Here is a 24,443-nt window from a genome sequence, read left to right on the forward strand (position 1 = left end):
TCCTTAAATTCCTTTCGGCTCAGTTATGTGCCAAGTCCGTTCTTTCCGTTCTCCTGCTCCTAAGCTGAGCAGGAGAACAGAAAGGCTGAACGGTGATGTGAACGAAGCCTTAGTGGTTCTCTCACTCTGGTGACAAGAACGATTATGGGTGGTACTACCTGCCACAACATTAGTGGGAACTTAGGAGAGGTGATATTTATACCACATACTGTACCTCTCACCAACCCATGCACCCTAATAGCCTGTTATTGGGCCCCTTGTTTTAAAAGGTTGGATAAATAATTTTATTTTTTACGTTATAATCAGGCTATGATAATATTATTCATCACGAGAATGCGCTCCCAATATACCTTAATATTAGACATTCGTAGAAACAGTTTTAATGCCAATGAATGTTTAGTACATGACATGTTTATGGAATACTTTCTGTATGGCCTTCTTAATGTCTTTATTCCTCAGACTGTATATAATGGGGTTAATCAGTGGAGTAAATACAGTATATAGCAGAGAGAAGATCTTATTAGCATCTGATGTTTGTCCTCTTGATGGAAGAACATAGACAATGGAAATAGACCAGTAAAATATGGAGACCACAATGAGGTGGGAGCTACAGGTGGAGAAGGCTTTCTGTCTACCAGTACTGGATGGGATCCTTAACACTGATATCACAATATAAGTATAAGACACTACAATGATTGCGGTTGGGCTTATTACATTTGGACTTCCCATCACATAAATCTCCAAATGAACAATAAAGGTGTCAGAACAGGAAAGTTCTAGTAAGGGGAAAATGTCACAGAATAAATGGTCAATTATATTTGGTCCACAAAAATTTTGCTTGGATAGTGTAACAGTGACAATGACTGATTCAAAACTACTCAACAACCAACACATAACAAGTGATATAACACAAAATCTATTAGTCATGATAGAGGAGTAACGGAGGGGATTACAGATGGCCACATATCTGTCATAAGACATCACAGCGAGAAGAAGACATTCAAATCCATCAGTGGCAGCAAAAAAATAAAGCTGAGTCATACAACCAATAACACTGATGGTTTCTCCATTATTCAGTAGGATGTGGAGCAGGTTGGGGACAATATTTGTGATCAATAAGATGTCATTGATGGACAGTTGTGAGATGAAAAAGTACATTGGAGTCTGGAGGTTCTTGGTGGTCGACACAAGGGTGATGATCAGGAGATTCCCACATATCGTGGCAACAAAAACAAGAAGGAACAGAAGAAATAGAAGATTTCTCAAAAGTTGGCTGCCTTCAAATCCTAAGAGGAGAAACTCTGTGACCGCAGTCAGATTTGTCTGTAAGTACAAGAAAGTAAAGCAAACTTAAATCTCTTGTAGAAATGCTTCACTTTTTTATCCAATGTCCACATTGCTGCCAGTTATTAACCCCTATTGGTGTGTAAATCCATCCTCAGCTTATGTACCTTTTGGGATTAATATTAATAGCACCCATTACTTTATCGTCCCCTCTTAACTATCCTGTTGCCTTTTGTCTGTATAGACCATTGTTTGGTCTTAGTATCTTTTGCAACTCTTTTTCCAAATGTTATTTTTTTGGTAGACCTCCTCATCTACATTTATGACAATATAACAAATATATTTATCTATATGTAAGATACTTTGATATATTCATGAATGCTTGAGTTCGTCCCCATGTTAGGGAGATGTAGCATTAGCATATTACTTATTTATTCAGCCCCACTGTGGAACGAACTTCCCATAGATGTTAATATAATTATCTATATAGCTTTATTATAATTATATTGTAATTAATCTAGTTAGATTTATTGTCAATATTCCACTATCTATTATGCATTTTGTGTCTATCCATGCGTTCTATCCTTTCTACTTTTGAACAGAATAAGGATGAGCGAATTTCTTAAAATAAGTTTTGTTTCCAAAAAAAAAAAAAAGTTTAGTACCCAAATAATTTGTCGCAAGTCAGAGTTGGTCCAATTGCCCTGTATAATGGTATATAACACCTTCTAGTCTTTTTTTTAGGAAAATATGTTATCTCTTTTTGTAATTTTTTTAAATTTATTTTTGCTTCTTCTCCCCCCATGACAGAAATAGTAAATGATGTGTAATTGATGACATACATAGCTGTGGGGAAATACACATGTTAACATTAGAGATGTCCCAAACTATTTGCCAGCGAACAGTTCCTGGCGAAAATCGCTTGTTCGCGTTCGCCGCGGTGGGCGAACATATGCGATGTTCGTTCCGCCCCCTATTTGTCATCTTTGAGCAAACTTTGACCCTGTACCTCACAGTCAGCAGACACATTCCAGCCAATCAGCAGCATACCCTCCCTCCCAGACCCTCCCACCTCCTAGCAAAAAGCAAGGACAGCATCCATTTTAGATTCATTCGGAAGCTGCATTCTTAGTGAGAGGAGGGACAGTGCTGCTGCTGCTGATTTAATAAGGAAATCGATAGCTAGGCTAGTGTATTCAGTGTCCACTCCAGTCCTGAAAGATTCATCTGATCTACTGTAAGGACAGCACCCCAAAAAGCCCTTTTTAGGGCTAGTACATCAGTCTGCCTTTTATTTTTTTACTTCTGTAATCTAATTGCAGTTGCCTGCCAGCGTGTGTGTCAGGCTCACAGCGTATACTGTGCCCACTTGCCCAGTGCCACCACTCATATCTGGTGTCACAGTAGCTTGCATTTAAAAAAATATATATATGTTTTTGCTGTAATATAATTGCAGTTGCCTGCAAGCGTGTGTGTCAGGCCTACAGCGTGTACTGTGCCCACTACTGCCAGTGCACAGTGCTACCACTCATATCTGGTGTCACAGTAGATTACATTTAAAAAAAAACAAAAAACTTTTTTGACTATAATATAATTGCAGTTAGTTGCCTACAAGAGTGTGTGTCAGGCCTACAGCGTGTACTGTGCCAACTTCTGCCAGTGCACAGTGCCACTCATATCTGGTGTCACAGTAGCTTACACGCATAGTTCAACTGATCGAAAAAAAAATGACAGGCAGAGGCAGGCCACCCCGCAGGGGCCGTCGTGGTCGTGGTGCTGTGATTCCATTTGGCCCTAGACTAATGCCAAGTGTTCAGAGGCCACGTACCCTGAACTCGAAAAGTTCTGAGGACATAGTTGACTGGCTAACACAGGACACCCAATTTTCTACAGCTTCCGCTCGGAACCTTGACGCACCATCCTCCTCCAGCTCAGCTTTGGGCACCTCTCAAGTTACCACTTGCCCGCCTGCCGCCACCACCAACACTAGCAACACAGCCGCTTCACTTGATCTGTCAGTTATTACACATCAGTTGGAAGAAATGAGTGATGCGCAACCATTATTGCCAGAGGATGTAGATAACAGGGATATGTCTCGGTCAGACAGCATTACACACATGGACGTACAGTGTGATGATGATGATGTTGTACCCGCTGCTGCTTCCTTTGCTGAAATGTCAGATACAAGTGAAGCGGTTGATGATGACAATGTGTACGTGGATGTCACGTGGGTGCCCGCTCGAAGAGAAGAAGAACAGGGGGAAATTTCAGATGGGGAGACAGAGAGGAGGAGGAGACGAGTTGGAAGCAGGGGGAGGTCGTCGCAAGGAGCTAGTGGCACAGTCAGACAGCATGCATCGGCACCCGGGGTCAGCCAGACAGCACGTCAATCAACGCATGCTGTTGCCACCACCAGAATGCCGTCATTGCAGAGCTCAGCAGTGTGGCATTTTTTTTGTGTGTCTGCCTCTGATAACAGCAATGCCATTTGCAACCTGTGCCAAAAGAAACTGAGTCGTGGGAAGTCCAACACCCACCTAGGTACATGTGCTTTGCGAAGGCACATGATCTCAAATCACAAACGCATATGGGATCAACACATGATGAGTACAAACAGCACACAAACTCAAAGCCACCATCCTCCTGGTCCAGCATCTTCAGCCGCTGTCCTTCTTGCCCCCTCTCAAACATCCGCCACTCCGACCATTCCGAAAACTGATCCCCCTTCGGATGATGTAAGGAGCTACCGTCCGATTTCGCTGTTAAATACAGATGCAAAAATTTACGCAAAAGTTTTGGCAAGTCGTCTGGCCCCTTGTATTACAACTCTTATCCATATGGACCAAGTGGGATTCGTGAGAGGTAGGCAGCTACAAGATAATACCAGGCGGACACTAAATATTCTGGACTATGTCCAGAAATCGAAAATCCCAGCCCCTTTGGTCACTCTGGACGCCGAGAAGGCGTTTGACCGCATTAATTGGCGGTTCGCCTTCTCGGTGTTAGTGAGGATGGGATTTTCGGGAGCAATTCTGGCGGCTATCAGGGCACTTTATACCCAACCAAGTGCTAGAGTGTGGGTCAATGGGGTGCTTTCGGACCCCTTTGACATTACTAACGGTACCCGCCAGGGTTGCCCCCTGTCTCCCTTGATATTTATTTTGACCATAGAGCCCTTAGCTCAAGCTTTACGTCAGTGTCCAGATATAGAAGGAGTTGGTATAGGGGGTATAGAACATAAAGCCAGCATATATGCAGACGAAATCATTCTGACGCTGTCAAAACCCCAAACATCTCTTACAGCTGCCATTGATATTATAACCCGATTTGGAGAACTCTCGTTTTATAAACTGAATGCTCTCAAATCCCAGGCTCTTCCAATAAATATCCTTCCTATCCAGATGAAGAAGCTGAAGGATACCTTTGACTTAGACTGGCAAAATAGCCAAATTGACTATTTGGGGATAAAGCTTACAGCGTCATTTAAGAAGCTATATGCGGTAAATTATGTCCCACTTTTAAGGGTCCTAGAGAAGGACCTTGACAACTTAGCTAAATATGAGGTGTCTTGGGTAGGTCGTATTGCATCCTTTCAGATGTTCACCCTCCCTAAACTCCTATACATATTTAAGACACTACCTATCACTCCCCCAAGCAGTTTCTTTCAGAAATGTTCCCAGTTGATCAATGCATTGATTTGGAAACGGCACAGACCCAGAATAGCAATTACAATAATGCAGAGACCTAAACTTCGGGGCGGACTGGGTCTCCCGAACATTTATGAGTACTTTCTGGCCTCGCAGGTATCACAATTAAGGAAATGGTGGGTGGGCAACTATACGAAACAGTGGGTACATATAGAAACAATACTATCCCCTGGTGGCAGTTTAAAAACCCTCCTATTGGCAGCCCTCCATTCGACATTTAATCGACCATCTCTCCCGACATTAGTATTCATGGCTTTGGAAAACTGGGTCCGATTTCATAAATTATGTACTCAGGAGTCCGGATCCTTTCCACCCAGCACCCCAGTAACTGTATTTAATTTTCTTATTCCGAATATTTCGGTTTCGTCTTGGGTGCTGAGTGGATTGGTCCTTCTCTCTAAACTATTTATCTCGGACACCCTCTGCCCCTTTGAATATCTCCATAGACGATTCCTGATTCCACACACAGATTTTTATAAATATTTGTGTATTAGACATATTTTAACAGCTAATTGTCCGTTTAATCTGGTGTGCAATCAGGAAGTCTTTAAATTGTGGTCACTTGCCCCTCCACAAGGCACACGATTGCGGCCTTTGTATATGATGATGGGGGATAAAGGATTATTTGTTAAAACGACTCCACTGCTTACTTGGGAAAGGGATTTAGGGCTAACGTTCTCTGATGAGCAGTGGTCTGCGGCCTTTTCATGTATATTAAAAAATATTAGATGCGCTTTGCATTATGAGTCCTTGATGAAAACCACACTAAGGCGGTATTATACGCCTGATCGCTTGAGCCATATCTTTCCCGATTTCTCATATCTATGCTGGCGGGAATGTGGGGGGAGAGGCACATTATACCATATTTTGTGGTCTTGTCCGATGCTGCGGGACATATGGAGGACTACATTCTCTCTTGCCTCGGATTTACTGGTTCTCCAGGTCCCGCCATCTCCTTCATTGGCTCTTTTATGGATTGATTTGGTTAGGATACCATGTGAGGGGAGGGTGGTACTGGGACACCTCTTTCTTTCAACCAAATTGGCCATAGCAAAAAATTGGAAATTCATCCGTAGGCTAAATTCTACTTATATACATGAGCGTGTGCTGAGGGGAACTGGGGACGCAGCTAGGAGGTTTGAGAGGGAATGGGGCATATGGAGGGCCTCCCCGCTCGCTTTACCATCCTCTGACTGATATACTTAACATATACTTAACATATAGTTTGATGTCCTGTAGTACAAAATTATATCTGTACAAAATTATATCTGTACAAAATTATATCTGTACAAAAATTATATCTGGGTAAATATTGCCTAACGATTGCACTGCATGTTTTATGTTTTTAGTCTATTTTTGTTTGCTGCCTATTTTACTTCTGTATGGATTTCGGCTAAGTTGGTGCTGCCAATGTGGCTATGTAAAGCGCTGACTGTGTAGCCGTCTGTTTCTCTTTATGCATAACAATGTATGTCTTTCTCTTAAAACTAATAAAAAGTATTGATAGCAAACATCCGCCACTCCGCCTCTCACCTTCAGCAGTTCCTGCTCATCTGCCCACAGTCAGGTGTCTGTCAAGGAAATGTTTGAGCGTAAGAAGCCAATGTCACAGAGTCACCCCCTTGTCCGGCGTCTGACAGCTAGCTTGCTGCTTTTTCAAGGCTGCTAATCAAGTGCTGGTCTAATAAAGTGCTGGTCTGCAATTGCATTGGAGATATTCAGGAGATACTCAGGAGGTAATCTGGAGGTGGATACCATCTAAACAAGTAAGATTTCTTTGTCTAAAAAAAAAAAATTCCCCTCTTTGCACTGGCAGACCTGGTTCTGTGCAGGAATTGCTGTGCTTTTATTTCAGGTTCCACTCTTCAGAGGTTTGGATACTGTCTGATCTGTAGACAGCTCTCCATAATGCAACAGGAAATTACCTTTTTGAAATATGAGATTTGTAAATTAACCATTAAACAAACTCAGGCTGAGAACATTGCAATGCTACTGCCACAGAGGCCCCCTAGAAATGGAAGATGGGTTACTGTAGTCTGTGGCTCTCCATAATTCATTTGCAGCACTTTCAGAGTGCAAGAGCAACATGGCGGATGGCTCAAGCACAGTGGGTGAGAAACAATCATCTCCCATGCCTAAAGTATGCAAGACTGCAGTCAAAGACAAAAAGGAGAAGGTGAGGACTGATAGTAAGCAGCTGTTGGTGAGCGATTCCATCATAAGAGGTGTGAAGTTTGAGGAGAATGGTGTTGTGAGATGTCTCCCTGGTGCTACCGCTAGCAGGGATAGACAACGGATCCTTAATCCTACTGTTAGGCAAGCAAACCAGCAAAGGGAAGTGGATGTTATTGTCCATCCTGGGACAAACGATCTGGCTTGCAATGAGGTTTCAAAGGTGAAAGGAGCTTTTCACACACTTGGAAAGGATATACGGGAGGTTGCATCAACTGTTTCATTCTCTGCAGTTTTACCTGTGCATAACCTTCAGCATGACAGGAAGATGCGCATTAAGGAATTCAATGTATGGCTTGGTGAATGGTGTCTGAACCAAGGGTTTAAGTTTGTGTCTCATGTTAGCTCTTGTTGGAAGGGAAAAGAACTGTACAAGAAAGATGGTTTGCATCTTTCTCTCAAAGGAACGAATGTCCTCGGTGAACAGTTCCAAGTATTTGCTAAGGAGCATTTAAACTAGGAAAGGGGGGCAAAAGAGTGATAATCCAGCAGTCCGACTGCCCCCCGGAACAATGCCAGAAGATGCCAGTAGTACAAAGGTTAATAAATGACAAGCTCAGATTCTTATCTACAAATGCTCGCAGTTTAGGGAATAAGATCAATGAACTTGAGGCTATAATGGCATCTGAGATTATAGATGTAGTGGCTGTTACTGAGATATGGTTCAAGGGGAGTAATGACTGGGATATATCAATACCAGGGTTCTCTCTATACAGGAAAGACAGAGAAGGCAAGAAGGGGGAGTGGTGGCCCTGTATGTGAAAGACAGCATAAAATCTAATTTGATACAAGTTAGCGAGAACAATTTAGAGTCAGTTTGGGTTACCTTGCAGCTTGATAATCATAAGGTAACTCGTGTAGGTGTGATATATAGACCACCTAGCCAAGTCAAAGAATTAGATGATCTACTAGTTGAGGAAATAGCTAAAATGACATTGAAGGGGGAAGTTATCATTATGGGAGACTTCAATCTTCCAGATGTAAACTGGAAAACCAAAATAGCTAGTTCTGCCAGGAGTACAGATATTCTAAATTCCCTACTGGGATTATCTCTACAGCAAGTAGTTAAGGAGCCAACCCGGAAGGAGGCCATTTTAGATTTAGTATTCACAAATAGGAATTTGGTATATGATATTACTGTAGGGGAAAGCTTGGGATCTAGTGATCACCAGTCAGTGTGGTTTACTATAAGTACAGTGACTGAGTCACTCCACACAAAAACAATAAGTTTTAGATTTTAGAAAAACTGACTTTTCTAAAATTAGATTAGTGGTATACGAGTCCCTATCAGATTGGAACAGTTTCATTGGAGTCCAGGAGAAATGGGACTACTTAAAAGAGGCACTATTGAAGGCAACAGAAAATTGCATTAGGCTTGTCAGTAAAAGCAAAAAAAAAAAGAAATAGACCACTGTGGTACTCAGCAGAAGTGGCGAAAATCATTAAAAACAAAAAGATAGCATTTAGGAATTATAAAAAAAAAAAAACGAGGATGACAGGCAAATTTATAAGATTAGGCAGAGAGAGGCCAAACAAGTTATAAGAGCTTCTAAAGCACAGGCAGAAGAGAAATTAGCTCAGTCAGGGGAACAAAGGCGATAAGGCATTCTTCAGATACATAAATGAAAAAAGGAAACTAAAACAAGGAATTACAAAATTAAAAACAAAAGAAGGAAGGTATATGGAAGAAGATAAAGAACTAGCTGACAGCCTCAATGAATACTTCTGTTCAGTCTTTACGAAGGAAAATGAAGGAAAAGGACCTCAGTTAGCAAAGAAGACTAATGAATCTTTTGATGCATGTGTCTTTACAGAGGAGGAGGTTCTAAGTCAGCTGTCTAAAATTAATACAAATAAGTCACAGGGGCCTGATGGGATACACCCAAAGCTATTAAAAGAGCTCAGCGGTGAACTAGCAAAACCATTAACAGATTTATTTAACCAATCACTGGCAACAGGAGTCGTCCCAGAAGATTGGAAATTAGCAAATGTTGTGCCCATTCACAAGAAAGGTAGTAGGGAGGAATAGGGCAACTATAGACCAGTAAGCCTGACATCAATAGTGGGGAAATTAATGGAAACCATACTTAAGGAGAGGATTGTGGAACATCTAAAATCCCATGGATTGAAAGATGAAAAACAGCATGGGTTTACTTCAGGGAGATCATGTCAAACTAATCTTATTGATTTCTTTGATTGGGTGACTAAAATAATAGATGGTGGAAATGCAGTAGACATAGCTTATCTAGACTTCAGTAAGGCTTTTGATACTGTCCCACACAGAAGGCTTATCAATAAATTGCAGTCTTTGGGCTTGGACTCCCATATTGTTGAATGGATTAGGCAGTGGCTGAGGGACAGGCAACAGAGGGTTGTAGTCAATGGAGTATATTCAGACCAAGGTCTTGTTACCAGTGGGGTACCTCAGGGATCTGTTCTGGAACCCATATTGTTTAATATCTTTATCAGTGAAATTGCAGAAGACATCGATGGTAAGGTGTGTCTTTTTGCTGATGACACAAAGATTTGTAACAGCGTTAATGTTCCTGGAGGGATACACCAAATGGAAAAGGATTTAGGAAAACTAGAGGAATGGTCAAAAATCTGGCAACTAAAATTTAATGTTGATAAGTGCAAGATAATGCACCTGGGGCGTAAAAACCCAAGAGCAGAATATAAAATCAGTGATACAGTCCTAACCTCAGTATCTGAGGAAAGGGATTTAGGGGTCATTATTTCAGAAGACTTAAAGGTCATAGAGCAGCAGGAAATGCTAGCAGAATGCTTGGGTGTATAGGGAGAGGCATTACCAGTAGAAAGAGGGAGGCGCTCATGCCGCTCTACAGAGCACTAGTGAGACCTCATTTGGAGTATTGTGCTCAGTACTGGAGACCATATCTCCAGAAGGATATTGATTCTTTGGAGAGAGTTCAGAGAAGAGCTACTAAACTAGTACATGGATTGCAGGATAAAACGTACCAGGAAAGATTAAAGGACCTTAACATGTATAGCTTGGAAGAAAGATTATCACGGTCGGCGTGACTATCACATACGTGACACAGAGGGAGGGAACAAGGAAGGCCCTGCCCAAGTGAGAGGGAAGGTGGTGACCCCTGACTCACCTAGCGGCTGGCACCTGGCTGCCCTGACGTCCCTAGACGGGTTCCTCACCCGTACGCCGATCACGTGCCTAAAACCCTGGCTTTCCCTAAGCTGAGCCCTAGATAGTGAACAGGGCGGTGGGAACACTAGTCCGCACCACTAGCTCTAAAGGAAAACACCAAGGGAAGGACAGACATGACAAACTCAACATATAATCCCAGGTGGGCGACAACAGGAGACAACAAGAAGCCCAACAGGGATCCGGAGGGAAGCACTCTGGAACGACAACCAGGAGTCACAACTCCAGTGGGTCAGTATAGATGTCCAGGCAGGAAGCTCTATAACTGGCAACTAGAGAAGAGTGAGGGGAGAATATAAGGAGGTTGGGAGTGGCAGACAAGAAACAGCTGAGGAGGAGAAGCTACGGATCCCTGATTGAGACAAAAAGGATAGCAAGGCAAACACAGAAAACAATCACTAAGAAACAACGTGATCTTTAGATATAGAGCGCGCAGCCACCCGCTGCGGCTTCCTGACCCCGGGTATAACGGAGTCAGACGTGGCTCTTGATACCCTCGTGACAAAGATGAGACAGAGGGGATATGATAGAAACTTTTAAATACATAAAGGGAATCAACAAGGTAAAAGAGGAGAGAATATTTAAAAGAGGAAAAACTGCTACAAGAGGATTTAGTTTTAAATTAGAGGAGCAAAGGTTTAAAAGTAATATCAGTAAGTATTACTTTACTGAGAGAGTAGTGGATGCATGGAATAGCCTTCCTGCAGAAGTGGTAGCTGCAAATACAGTGAAGGAGTTTAAGCATGCATGGGATAGGCATAAGGCCATCCTTCATATAAGATAGGGCCAGGGGCTATCCATAGTACTCAGTATACTGGGCAGACTAGATGGGCCAAATGGTTCTTATCTGCCGACACATTCTATGTTTCTATGTTTCTATGTTGTTTCTATGTTGTCGGAACTCTTAGCCCGCCAGCTTTTACCATACAAGCTGGTGGAGTCTGAGGCCTTCAAAAAATTTGTAGCTATTGGGACACCGCAGTGGAAGGTACCCGGCCGAAATTTCTTTTCACAAAAGGCAATCCCCAACCTGTACTCTATTGTGGAAAAGGAAGTCATGGCATGTCTGGCACACAGTGGTGGGGCAAGGGTCCATCTGACCACTGATACCTGATCTGCAAAGCATGATCAGGGCAGGTATATCACGTATACTGCGCATTGGGTAAACCTGCTGACGGCTGCCAAGCATGGAATGCGTGGCTCTGCAGAGGAGTTGGTGATACCTCCACGACTTGCAGGCAGGCCTGCTGCCACCTCCTCTACTCCTCCTACTCCATCCTCTTCGCTAACCTCCTCGGCTGAGTCCTCTTCTGCTGCTGCGTCTTGCTCCACATCAACGGCACCCCCCCAGCTCCCCAGGGACTATTCCACATCCCGGATACGACAGTGTCACGCCGTCTTGGGGTTGACTTGCCTGAAAGCAGAGAGTCACACCGGACCAGCACTCCTGTCCGCCCTGAACGCACAGGTGGAGCAGTGGCTGACTCCGCACCAACTGGAGATCGGCAAAGTGGTGTGTGACACCGGAAGCAATTTGTTGACGGCATTGAATTTGGGCAAGTTGACACATGTGCCGTTCATGGCACATGTGTTGAATCTGATCGTACAACGCTTTGTGCATAAGTACCCAGGCTGACAGGATGTCCTCAAGCAGGCCAGGAAGGTGTGTGGCAATTTCAGGCGTTCCTACATGGCCATGGCGCACTTTTCAGATATTCAGCGGCGAAACAACATGCCAGTGAGGCGCTTGATTTGCGACAGCCCGACGCGTTGGAATTCAACACTCCTAATGTTCGACCGCCTGCTCCAACAAGAAAAAGCCGTCAACGAGTATTTGCATGACCGGGGTGCTAGGACAGCCTCTGCGGAGCTGGGAATTTTTTTGCCACGTTACTGGACGCTCATGCGCAATGCCTGTAGGCTCATGCATCCTTTTGAGGAGGTGACAAACTTAGTCACTCGCACTGAAGGCACCATCAGCGACATCATCCCATTTGTTTTCTTCCTGGAGCGTGCCCTGCGAAGAGTGCTGGATCAGGCCGTAGATGAGCGTGAAGAGGAAGAGAAAGAGTTGTGGTCACCATCACCACCAGAAACAGCCTTATCAGCATCGCTGGATGGTCCTGCGGCAACGCTAGAAGAGGAGTCTGAGGAAGAGGAGTCAGAGGAGGAATGTGGCTTTGAGGAGGAGGAAGACCAACCACAGCACTCATCCCACGGTGCTCGATGTCACCTATCTGGTACCCGTGGTGTTGTACATGGCTGAAGGGAAGAACAGACCTTCAATGACATCAGTGAGGACTAGAGATGTCGCGAACATAAATTTTTCCGTTCGCGAACGGCGAACGCAAATTTTCGCAAATGTTCGCGAACGGGCGAACCGGGCCTACTGCCATAGTCTTCAATAGGCATGAGAATTTTAAAACTCACAGGGACTCTTTCTGGCCACAATAGAGATGGAAAAGTTGTTTCAAGGGGACTAACACCTGGACTGTGCCGGAGGGGGATCCATGGAAAAACTCCCATGGAAAATTACATAGTTGACGCAGAGTCTGGTTTTAATCCATAAAGGGCATAAATCACCTAACATTCCTGAAATTGTTTGTAATAACGTGCTTTAAAACATTAGGTATGATGTTGTATCGATCAGGTAGTGTAAGGGTTACGCCCGCTTCACAGTGACAGACCAAACTCCCCGTTTAACGCACCGCAAACAACCGCAAACAGTCCATTTGCACAACCACAAACTCCCCATTTGCACAAGGTTGGATACCAAGCTAGCCATGTCCCGTTCCTTGTCCTCACTGATGTCGTTGATGGTCTCTTCCTCCACCCAGCCACGCACAACACCAAGGGTCCCCGAAAGGTGACAACAAGCCCCTTGGGACCCCTGCTGTGGTTGGTCTTCCACCTCCTCAAAGCCACCTTCCTTCTCTGACTCCTCTTCTTCAGACTCCTCTCTCTGTGTTGCTTCTCTCTGCGTTATTATAAGGTGTGTTAAGTAGTACTATTCTTATCAGTTTAATCCCTGTTACGTCCCCTATCAGGGGACATGTATATAGAATCGATTTTAGGAACCGGGAGATGGAAAAAGTTACTTGGTCGGTTCTCCTACGTCCAATTTGGGGCACTGCGCGTGCAATCTACTGTGCCACCAGATAGGAGCGGTGTGTTAAGTAGTGCTATTCTTATCAGTTTAATCCCTGTTACGTCCACTAGTATTATTATTAATTATTATTATTATTATTATTATTATTATTATTATTATTATTATTATTATTATTATAAGGTGTGTTAAGTAGTACCATTCCTATCAGTTTAATCCCTGTTACGTCCCCTATTAGGGGCCGGTGTATGGAATAGATTTTAGACAACCGCAAAGAGTTGTCAATAGTTGACACACTCATGACATAAATTTTATTCCTCTATGCGTCAATCTTGGTGTAGTGATGACTGTGCTCGTGCGCACGTTTGGGAGATTGCAGGCGATGGCGGTTTTTCAAAGCCTATGGTCGTGCTGAGGTAGTTCAGTGACAGTTAAGTGACCCAGAAAACAATGATTCTGCAGTGTGGGCCCATTGTTGGCCTAGTAGGCTTTAAAGATCACCTTAGATGATCACAAAGAAAATTAATATTTTTTCTATACAAAATTATCCAGCCGATCGCTTTTGGTCTGTTCACAATGAAGCGACCTTATCATCTGGGGTGTGCCAACATTGCCAACACACTCATAGAGGTGATCGCTTCATTGTGATACGCAAGCCCCTTCACCACAACAAGGTAACAATCACGAAGGGGAATTGACACATGTATGTGCCTTTTTTTTTTTTGGTTTTTGAAGCCACAGTGCAGCACCAGAGGCCAGAAAAATTAGGCATGTACACATGCCTGAAAGATTAGGTATTGTTGCAGCCGCTGCTGTAGCAGCAGCCAGAAAAATTTATGTTTCCCAGGCAGAAAGTGCCCTAAAACATTGCGACTTGAACCCTAGCTGGTGGCGGATAAATAACGCAAGTCATCCGGCATTCAGAGATAAAATACAACAGCGTGTGGACCATTTTTAGCCCAAGGCAGCTCATCTCATCACCAGGCCTTTTTTAGTCAAATGTATCGCCCATGGTCAGTCCCTTCGGGATCCATCCCTCATTCATTTTAATAAAGGTGAGGTAATCTAGACTTTTTTGACCTAGGCGACTTCTCTTCTCAGTGACAATACCTCCTGCTACGCTGAAGGTCCTTTCTGACAGGACACTTGAAGCGGGTCAGGCCAGAAGTTCTATCGCAAATTGGGGTAGCTCAGGCCACAGATCAAGCCTGCACACCCAGTAGTCAAGGGGTTCATCACTCCTCAGAGTGTCAATATCTGCAGTTAAGGCGAGGTAGTCTGCTACCTGTCGGTCGAGTCGTTCTCTGAGGGTGGACCCCGAAGGGCTGTGGCGATGCGTAGGACTTAAAAAGCTCTACATGTCTTCCAACACGTCTGTAAAGCGTTCTGTCCTTGCCGGCGTGGTCGTGGGAGGAGGAGGATTACTTTCACCTCTTCCCCTGTTAGATTCCCGTTGTGCTGTGACATCACCCTTATACGCTGTGTAAAGCATACTTTTTAATTTATTTTGGAACTGCTGCATCCTTTCCGACTTGCGGTAATTCGGTAACATTTCAGGCACTTTCTGCTTATACCGGGGGTCTAGTAGCGTGGCCACTTAGTACAGGTCGTTTTCCTTCAGCCTTTTTATACGAGGGTCCCTCAACAGGCACGACAGCATGAAAGACCACATTTGCACAAGGTTGGATGCCGAGCTACTCATGTCCCGTTCCTCGTCCTCAGTGATCTCACTGAAGGTATGTTCTTCCCCCCAGCCACGTACAACACCACAGGTACCAGATAGGTTACAACGAGCACCCTGGGATGCCTGTTGTGGTTGGTCTTCCTCCTCCTCCTCAAAGCCACATTCCTCCTCTGACTGCTCTTCCTCAGACTCCTCTTCCAGCGTTGCCGCAGGTAAAGCAAGCAATGCTGATAAGGCTGTTTCTGGTGGTGATGGTGACCACAACTCTTCCTCTTCACGATCATCTATGGCCTGATCCAGCACTCTTCGCAGGGAACGCTTCAAGAAGAAAACAAATGGTATGATGTCGCTGATGGTGCGACTGACTAGGTTTGTCACCTCCTCAAAAGGACGCATGAGCCTACAGGCATTGTGCATGAGCGTCCAGTAACATGGCAAAAAAATTCCCAGCTCCGCAGAGGCTGTCCTAGCACCCCGGACATACAAATACTCATTGACGGCTTTTTCTTGTTGGAGCAGGCGGCGAACATTAGGAGTGTTGAATTCCAACGTGTCGGGCTTTTGCAAATCCAGCGCCTCACTGGCATGTTGTTTCGCCGCCGGATATATGAAAAGTGCGCCATGGCCGTGTAGGAACGCCTGAAATGGCCACACACCTTCCTGGCCTGCTTGAGGACGACCTGTAAGCCTGGGTACTTATGCACAAAGCGTTGTATGATCAGATTACACACATGTGCCATGCACGGCACATGTGTCAACATGCACAAATTCAATGCCGCCAACAAATTGCTTCCGTTGTCACACACAACTTTGCCGATCTCCAGTTGGTGCGGAGTCAGCCACTGATCCACCTGTGCGTTCAGGGCGGACAGGAGTGCTGGTCCGGTGTGACTCTCTGCTTTCAGGCAAGTCAACCCCAAGACGGCGTGACACGGTCGTATCCGGGAATATCCCCTGGGGAGCTGGGGGGGTGCCGTTGATGTGGAGCAAGACGCAGCAGCAGAAGTGGACTCAGCCGAGGAGGTTATGGAAGAGGATGGAGCAGGAGGAGTAGAGGAGGTGGCAGCAGGCCTGCCTGCAAGTCATGGCGGTATCACCAACTCCTCTGCAGAGCCACGCATTCCATGCTTGGCAGCCGTCAGCAGGTTTACCCAATGCGCAGTGTAGGTGATATACCTGCCCTGACCGTGCTTTGCAGACCAGGTATAAGTGGTCAGATGGACCCTTGCCCCAACACTGTGTGCCAGACATGCCATTACTTCCTTTTGCACAATCGAGTACAGGTTGGGGATTGCCTTTTGTGCAAAGAAATTTCGGCCGGGTACCTTCTACTGCGGTGTCCCAATAGCTACAAATTTTTGAAACGCCTCAGACTCCACCAGCTTGTATGGTAAAAGCTGGCGGGCTAAGAGTTCCGACAAGCCAGCTGTCAGACGCCGGGCAAGGGGGTAACTTTGTGACATTGGCTTCTTACGCTCAAACATGTCCTTGACAGACACCTGACTGTGGGCAGATGGGCAGGAACTGCTCAAGGCGAGAGACGGAGTGGTGGATGGTTGAGAGGGGGCAAGGAGGACAGCAGTGGTTGACGTGGCTGAAGATGCTGGACCAGGAGGAGGATGGTGGCTTTGAGTTTGTGTGCTGCTTGTACTCATGTGTTGATCCCATAGGCGTTTGTGAAGTGCGATCATGTGCCTTCGCAAAGCAGTTGTACCTAGGTGGGTGTTGGACTTGCCACGACTCAGTTTCTTTTGGCAGAGGTTGCAAATGGCATCGCTGTTGTCAGAGGCAGACACACAAAAAAAATGCCACACTGATGATCTCTGCAATGACGGCATTCTGGTGGTGGCAACAGCATGCGTTGATTGGCGTGCTGTCTGGCTGTCCCCGGGTGCCAATGCATGCTGTCTGACTGTGCCACTAGCTCCTTGCGATGACCTCCCCCTGCTTTCAACTCATCTCCTCCTCCTCTCTGTATCCACATCAGAACTTTCCACCTGTTCTTCTTCTCTTCGAGCGGGCACCCACGTGACATCCACGTACACATTGTCATCATCAACCGCTTCACTTCTATCTGACAACTCAGCAAAGGAAGCAGCAGCGGGTACAACATCATCATCATCACACCGTACGTCCATGTGTGCCATGCTGCCTGACTGAGACATATCCCTGTTATCTACATCCTCTGGCAATAATGGTTGCGCATCACTCATTTCTTCCAACTGATGTGTAAATAACTCCTCTGACAGATCAAGTGAAGCCGCTGTGGTGCTAGTGTTGGTGGTGGCGGCAGGCGGGCGAGTGGTAACTTGAGAGGTGCCCGAAGCTGAGCTGGATGAGGATGGTGCGTCAAGGTTCCGAGTGGAAGCTGTAGAAGATTGGGTGTCCTGTGTAAGCCAGTCAACTATGTCCTCAGAACTTTTCGAGTTCAGGGTACGTGGCCTCTGAACACTGCGCATTATTCTAGGGCAAAAGGGAATCACAGCACCACGACCACGACGGCCCCTGCGGGGTGGCCTGCCTCTGCCTGTCATTTCTTTTAGATTTGTTAAGTTGTACTATGCATGCAAGCTACTGTGACACCAGATATGAGTTGCTCTGGTGACAATATGCACTTGCAGCAGGGCCTTAAACACACAAACACGCGTGTGCAACTGACTGCTATTTATTCAAGGTCAAAATTGTTGTTTTTCACGTGGAATGATAAGGGAAGAAAGGAGGTTTTTCCTACCAAACCATGAGAGGGTTGGGGCTGATTTATTGATTTTATCTAAAGCTGCGAATAATGAGGTTTTTAATGGGACAAAATTAAGTGAGAAGAGATCTGAAATGTTAGGGCTAAGTTTTACTCCTAGATAAGTAATGGTTGGGGAGGACCAATTAAATGGGGAATTTTCCATTAAGGAGAGTTTAAGTTGCGGGGATAGACCAGTGCTGATTATGAAAAATTTACTCTCATTGATCTTAAAGTTGGAAACAGCACTGTAATTCTTTAAATGCTCTTGAATTATAGGAAGGGAAATTTTAGGATTAGATGTCATGATCATAACGTCATCCGCAAATGCCGCTAGTTTGTGACTTCGGCCCCCTAAAAATAATCCTTTAATCTCAGCATCTGACCTAAGCTTTGATAGGAGGGGTTCCATTGCCAGGATGAATAAAAGGGGGGACAGAGGGCAACCCTGCCAGGTACCATTGTGGATTTGGAAGGGAGAGGATAGATCACCATTGACCATGACACGGGCCGTTGCCTGCTCGTACATAGCAAATATAGCTTTAATATATGGCTCAGGCAGGCCGAAGATATCTAAAACATGGCTTAAATAATTCCAGTTAATGCGGTCAAACGCTTTTTCAGCGTCAGTGCTAAGGAGTACCAATGGAGAGGAGGTATGTCTGGCATAACAAAGCGCATTAATGACTCTGGCCGTGTTGTCCCTACCCTCCCTGTTGCGCACAAAGCCCACCTGATCCATATGCACCAAAAGTGGAAGAAGGACTGCCAAACGGCTCGCCAATAGTTTTGCTAAAAGCTTAAGGTCAATGTTTAGTAGAGAGATAGGCCTATAGTTTGCGCACAGCTTGGAGTCCTTCCCCTCTTTAGGAATTAAAGCTAAATGGGCAGTCGTCATGTCTCTAGATAGAGGGATGCCTTGCAAGGTTTGATTGCATACAGTGAGTAGACGCGGCAGAAGTTGCTTCCTAAAAATTTTGTAATAGGAAGCGGGGAGTCCATCTGGGCCTGGACTTTTCCCCTGGGGCATTTGAGCTAAGGCTGTGGACAACTCGTCAATGGTAAATGGGGCCTCAAGCGTCTGTTTTTGAGCTACTGACAAAGTCGGACAGGATGAGGATTTGTCACGGCGGACGTGCACAGTTAAACAGATAACACACCAACCAGGCTCTGGACGAGAGACGGGGAAAGGGTCACCTCCTAATTAATCCCTGACCTCTTTCCCTACAATGCTCAGCCCACAGATCAAATCTTGATGGTAGATTTGCTGTGTCCACCAGCCTATGCTAACAGAACCCTGAACTCCCTGAGATGGTGAAGTGGGGAGAAAGGAGCTGCCAGCTCGCACAGAACCTGGATGGGATAGATGACATAAACAACCAAAGACACTTATCTGCTGAGAGCAGGAACAAACAGCCAACCTTCCTTTCTAGCTTCCAAGACCACAATGAAGAGTATAATCCGCTCAGAGCACCTTAGCTGGAGACTATTTAAACTAATGACTCCACCCAGTGCACCTGATGCGAGGCGGATCCAGCACAGCATCAAAACAAATACTAGACTTGTGCTGCAATCCTGGCTGACCTCCGCACATAGTCAGAGTGGGGCATGACAGTACCCCCCCTTCTACGGGTGACCTCCGAACACCCTGGACCAACCTTATCCGGATGGGACCTATGAAAGGCCCTCACCAGACGGCTGGCGTTGACATCTGACGCCGGAACCCACATCCTCTCCTCAGGACCGTATCCCCTCCAGTGAACCAGGTACTGGAGGGAACCCCGCAGAACTCTTGAGTCGAGAATCCTGGAGATCTCGAACTCCAAGTTTCCCTCGACCAGAACAGGAGGAGGAGGCAATGGCGATGGTACCACCGGTTTAACATATTTTTTTAGTAAAGACTTGTGGAAGACATCGTGGATCCTCCAAGTCTGCGGCAGATCAAGTCGAAATGCCACAGGATTGATCACAGCAGAAATCTTATATGGACCAACAAATCTTGGACCCAGTTTCCAAGATGGCATTCTCAACTTGATATTCCTAGTGGACAACCACACCAAATCACCCACACACAGGTCCGGACCAGTCACACGTCTCCTGTCAGCCATTCGTTTATACCTCTCACCCATCCTCTCCAAATTCCCTTGAATCCCCCGCCAGATAGAGGATAAGGCAGAAGAGAATCTCTCCTTCTCTGGCATCCCGGAGGAACCAGACCCAGAAAAGGTACCAAACTGAGGATGGAAACCGTATGCGCCAAAAAATGGCGACTTACCCGTGGACTCCTGCCTACGGTTATTCAATGCAAATTCTGCTAAGGGCAAGAATGAGGACCAGTCCTCCTGATTCTCAGCCACAAAGCACCTCAAGTAAGTCTCCAGGTTTTGATTAGTACGCTCCGTCTGACCATTCGACTGTGGATGAAAAGCCGACGAGAAAGAAAGTTGAATGCCAAGTCGAGAGCAGAACGCCCTCCAAAACCTGGAGACAAACTGCGTGCCCCTATCAGAGACAATATCCGAAGGAATACCATGCAATTTAACGATATTATCCACAAAAATCTGCGCAAGAGTCTTAGCGTTAGGCAGACTTGTTAGTGGTATAAAGTGAGCCATTTTACTGAAACGATCGACTACCACCAAAATCACTGTTCTCCCGGAGGAACTCGGTAGGTCCGTAATAAAGTCCATGGACAAATGTGTCCAAGGACGAGATGGAATAGACAATGGAAGAAGTGAACCAGGCGGTCGAGTATGAGCAACCTTAGACCGAGCGCAGGTTTCACAAGCTGCCACGTAATTCTCAATACTCTTACGCAAACCTGGTGTCCCGGAGGTTCTGGTGGCCAGATCACAGGTGGACTTACCACCAGGATGTCCAGCGAGAACAGTATCGTGATGTTCCTTGAACACCTTGTATCGTAAGCCCTCAGGAACAAACAACCTCCCTGGGGGACACGAACCAGGAGCCCCCTCCTGAGCTCCCAACACCTCCATCTCCAATTCAGGGTACAGAGCGGAGACCACCACTCCATCCGCCAAAATCGGCGCTGGATCTTCTGAATCACCTCCCCCAGGGAAGCTGCGAGACAAGGCATCTGCCTTGACGTTCTTGACCCCTGGGCGAAAGGTAACCACGAAATTGAACCTGGTAAAAAACAATGACCATCTGGCCTGTCTAGGGTTCAGACGCTTGGCAGATTGCAGGTAAGCCAAATTCTTATGGTCTGTATACACAGTAACGGGGTGAGAAGCCCCCTCTAACCAGTGACGCCATTCTTCAAAGGCCAACTTGATCGCCAACAACTCCCTATCTCCAACATCATAATTCCTCTCAGCGACCGAGAGCTTCCTGGAGAAGAAGGCACACGGGACCCACTTGCCAGGAGAAGGACCCTGCGAAAGCACCGCACCAACGCCCACCTCTGATGCATCAACCTCGACCACGAATGGCTGAGAAACATCCGGCTGCACCAGAATGGGAGCAGACGCAAAACGCTCCTTAATAGCCGAAAAGGCCTGCAATGCCTCATCCGACCAGACAGAGACATCAGCGCCCTTCTTGGTCATATCAGTAAGAGGTTTGACTAGCGTGGAATAATTCAAAATAAATTTTCTATAATAATTCGTAAACCCCAAAAATCGCATCAAAGCTTTCTGATTCTCCGGTCGGTCCCACTCCAGAACCGCCCGGACCTTTTCGGGGTCCATACGAAAACCACAATCAGAAAGCATGTATCCCAAAAATGGAAGCTCTTGCACCGCAAACAAACATTTCTCCAATTTGGCGTATAACTTATTCTCCCGCAGGATCGTCAAAACCTGTCTCACATGATCCTGATGGGTCTTCAGATCAGGAGAATAAATTAAAATGTCATCAAGGTAGACTACTACGAACCTCCCCACCAAATGATGAAAAATATCATTGACGAATCGCTGAAATACCGCTGGCGCATTCGTCAACCCAAAAGGCATTACCAGGTTCTCAAAATGACCCTCGTGCGTATTGAAGGCCGTTTTCCACTCATCCCCCTCCTTGATCCTGATCAGATTGTATGCTCCTCTCAAATCCAACTTGGAGAACACCTTGGCTCCAACAATCTGATCAAAAAGATCAGAGATCAAAGGCAGGGGATATGGATCCCGGACTGTAATACGATTCAGCTCCCGGAAATCCAAACACGGTCTCAGTGATCCATCTTTCTTCTTCACGAAGAACAAACCTACAGCCACTGGAGACTTAGATGGTCTAATATGACCCTTTGCCAAACTCTCGGCGACATACTTTCGCATGACCTCTCTCTCGGGTTGAGAGAGGTTGTAGAGCCGAGACTTAGGCAACTTAGCCCCCGGAATGAGATTCACAGGACAATCATAGTCACGATGAGGGGGCAATTCCTGAGCCCCACCCTCCGCAAACACGTCCGAAAAATCTGAGAGATACTGAGGCAAGGCCGTAACGGACACTTCAGAAATAGATGTGACAAGACAATTATCCGAACAAAACTTGCTCCAACCAATGATTTGTCTCGCCTGCCAGTCTATAGTTGGGTTATGTTTAGACAACCATGGCAACCCCAAAACTATTGGAGCTGGCAAATCCTTCATGACGAAACAGGAAATAATCTCAGTATGTAAATCACCCACCCTTAAATGAATATCATGAACAACGTGAGTAAGGCTCCCTTGAGAAAGAGGGGAAGAATCAATTGCAAAAACACGAATCTCGTTCTCTAACGTGCAAATACTTAGTCCCAAACCCTGAAGAAACAGAAAGTCAATTAAATTTACCCCAGCACCACAATCAATAAAAACATCAACAAACACATTTCGAGACTCTAGCGCCACCATAGCTGAAAGGAGAAAACGAGAACTGCAGGGAACTTGCACACCAATCTGCTCCACCACACCATTTATACCACCAAGTGTGAGGGAGTTTTTTTTTTCTTTTTCTTTTTTCTTTATCACTCTCCCCTGTGGTTCAACATACTGACAAGAAAAAACAAAATGACCCCTCTTTCCACAAAAGAAACATAAATTGTGCGCTTTACGAAAGTCTCTACTATCCGAATGGAAAGATATCTGACCTAACTGTATGGGTTCCTCTCCTAGGCCAGAATAACAAGCAATATCTCCCTGGGCAGCTGGTGGAAAAAAACTACACGCGGGAGGAATCCCCTGCACAGAGGGACCCTTACCCCTCTCTCTGATACGTCTATCCAAACGTATCGCCAAAGACATTGCATTTTCCAAAGTATCTGGGTATTCATGAAAAGCCAGAGCATCCTTCAACCTTTCAGATAACCCCTGACAAAACTGGCTACGTAACGCGGGGTCGTTCCACCCCGACTCAGTAGCCCACCTCCTAAACTCTGTGCAGTAAACCTCAGCAGTATGTTTACCCTGTAGTAAGTTACGTAATTTTGACTCTGCCATTGAAACTCGATCTGGGCCATCGTAAATCAATCCCAGGGCTTTAAAAAATTCTTCCAGCGACCGGAGAGCCAGTGAACCGGGCGGCAGGGAAAAAGCCCAGGATTGCGCGTCCCCTTTCAGCAAAGACATGACGATACCCACCCTCTGATCCTCATTACCTGATGAAAATGGGCACAAACGAAAGTACAATTTACATGATTCCTTGAAACGGAAAAAATCATCAGTACCCCCTGCAAATTTCTCCGGAAGAGCGACTTTAGGCTCCCCAACAATTTGACCTGTACCTGAAGCCAACACCCTCTGACACTGTGTGACCGTACTACGTAGATCCGCAACCTCCAGGGACAAACCCTGCATGCAGTCAACCAGTGCTTCAATTGACGCCATCCCATAAACACTGAGAAATGGCGGTCACAGTATGGCGGATTATAATGTCACGGCGGACGTGCACAGTTAAACAGATAACACACCAACCAGGCTCTGGACGAGAGACGGGGAAAGGGTCACCTCCTAATTAATCCCTGACCTCTTTCCCTACAATGCTCAGCCCACAGATCAAATCTTGATGGTAGATTTGCTGTGTCCACCAGCCTATGCTAACAGAACCCTGAACTCCCTGAGATGGTGAAGTGGGGAGAAAGGAGCTGCCAGCTCGCACAGAACCTGGATGGGATAGATGACATAAACAACCAAAGACACTTATCTGCTGAGAGCAGGAACAAACAGCCAACCTTCCTTTCTAGCTTCCAAGACCACAATGAAGAGTATAATCCGCTCAGAGCACCTTAGCTGGAGACTATTTAAACTAATGACTCCACCCAGTGCACCTGATGCGAGGCGGATCCAGCACAGCATCAAAACAAATACTAGACTTGTGCTGCAATCCTGGCTGACCTCCGCACATAGTCAGAGTGGGGCATGACAGGATTTCAAGAACATGTCAACTAGCGAGGAATGAGCTGTTGGAGAAATGGGGGAAAGGGAGGTTATATAAAGCTTCATAGAAGTCCCTAAATTGTGTGGCTATTTTAAATGAGGCGAAGACTGGGTCAGCTTTTGGGGAGGTTAGTTGATGTATAT

The 24,443-nt window shown here is 45.7% G+C and overlaps 1 protein-coding gene across 1 annotated transcript in view; it reads right to left on the reverse strand.

Moving 5' to 3' along the window:
- Positions 1 to 396: 396 nt before the first annotated feature.
- Positions 397 to 24,443, reverse strand: part of LOC120990149 (olfactory receptor 1468-like) — a 97,740-nt gene continuing 73,693 nt past the window's right edge. Inside the window, exon 2 of the mRNA XM_040418739.1 lies at positions 397 to 1,323. Coding sequence (XP_040274673.1) covers positions 397 to 1,323 — 927 coding nt within the window. The remainder of the gene's footprint in view (positions 1,324 to 24,443) is intronic.

The sequence above is a fragment of the Bufo bufo genome, chromosome 1 (assembly GCF_905171765.1).
Source record: "Bufo bufo chromosome 1, aBufBuf1.1, whole genome shotgun sequence".
NCBI classification, from domain to species: Eukaryota; Metazoa; Chordata; class Amphibia; order Anura; family Bufonidae; genus Bufo; species Bufo bufo.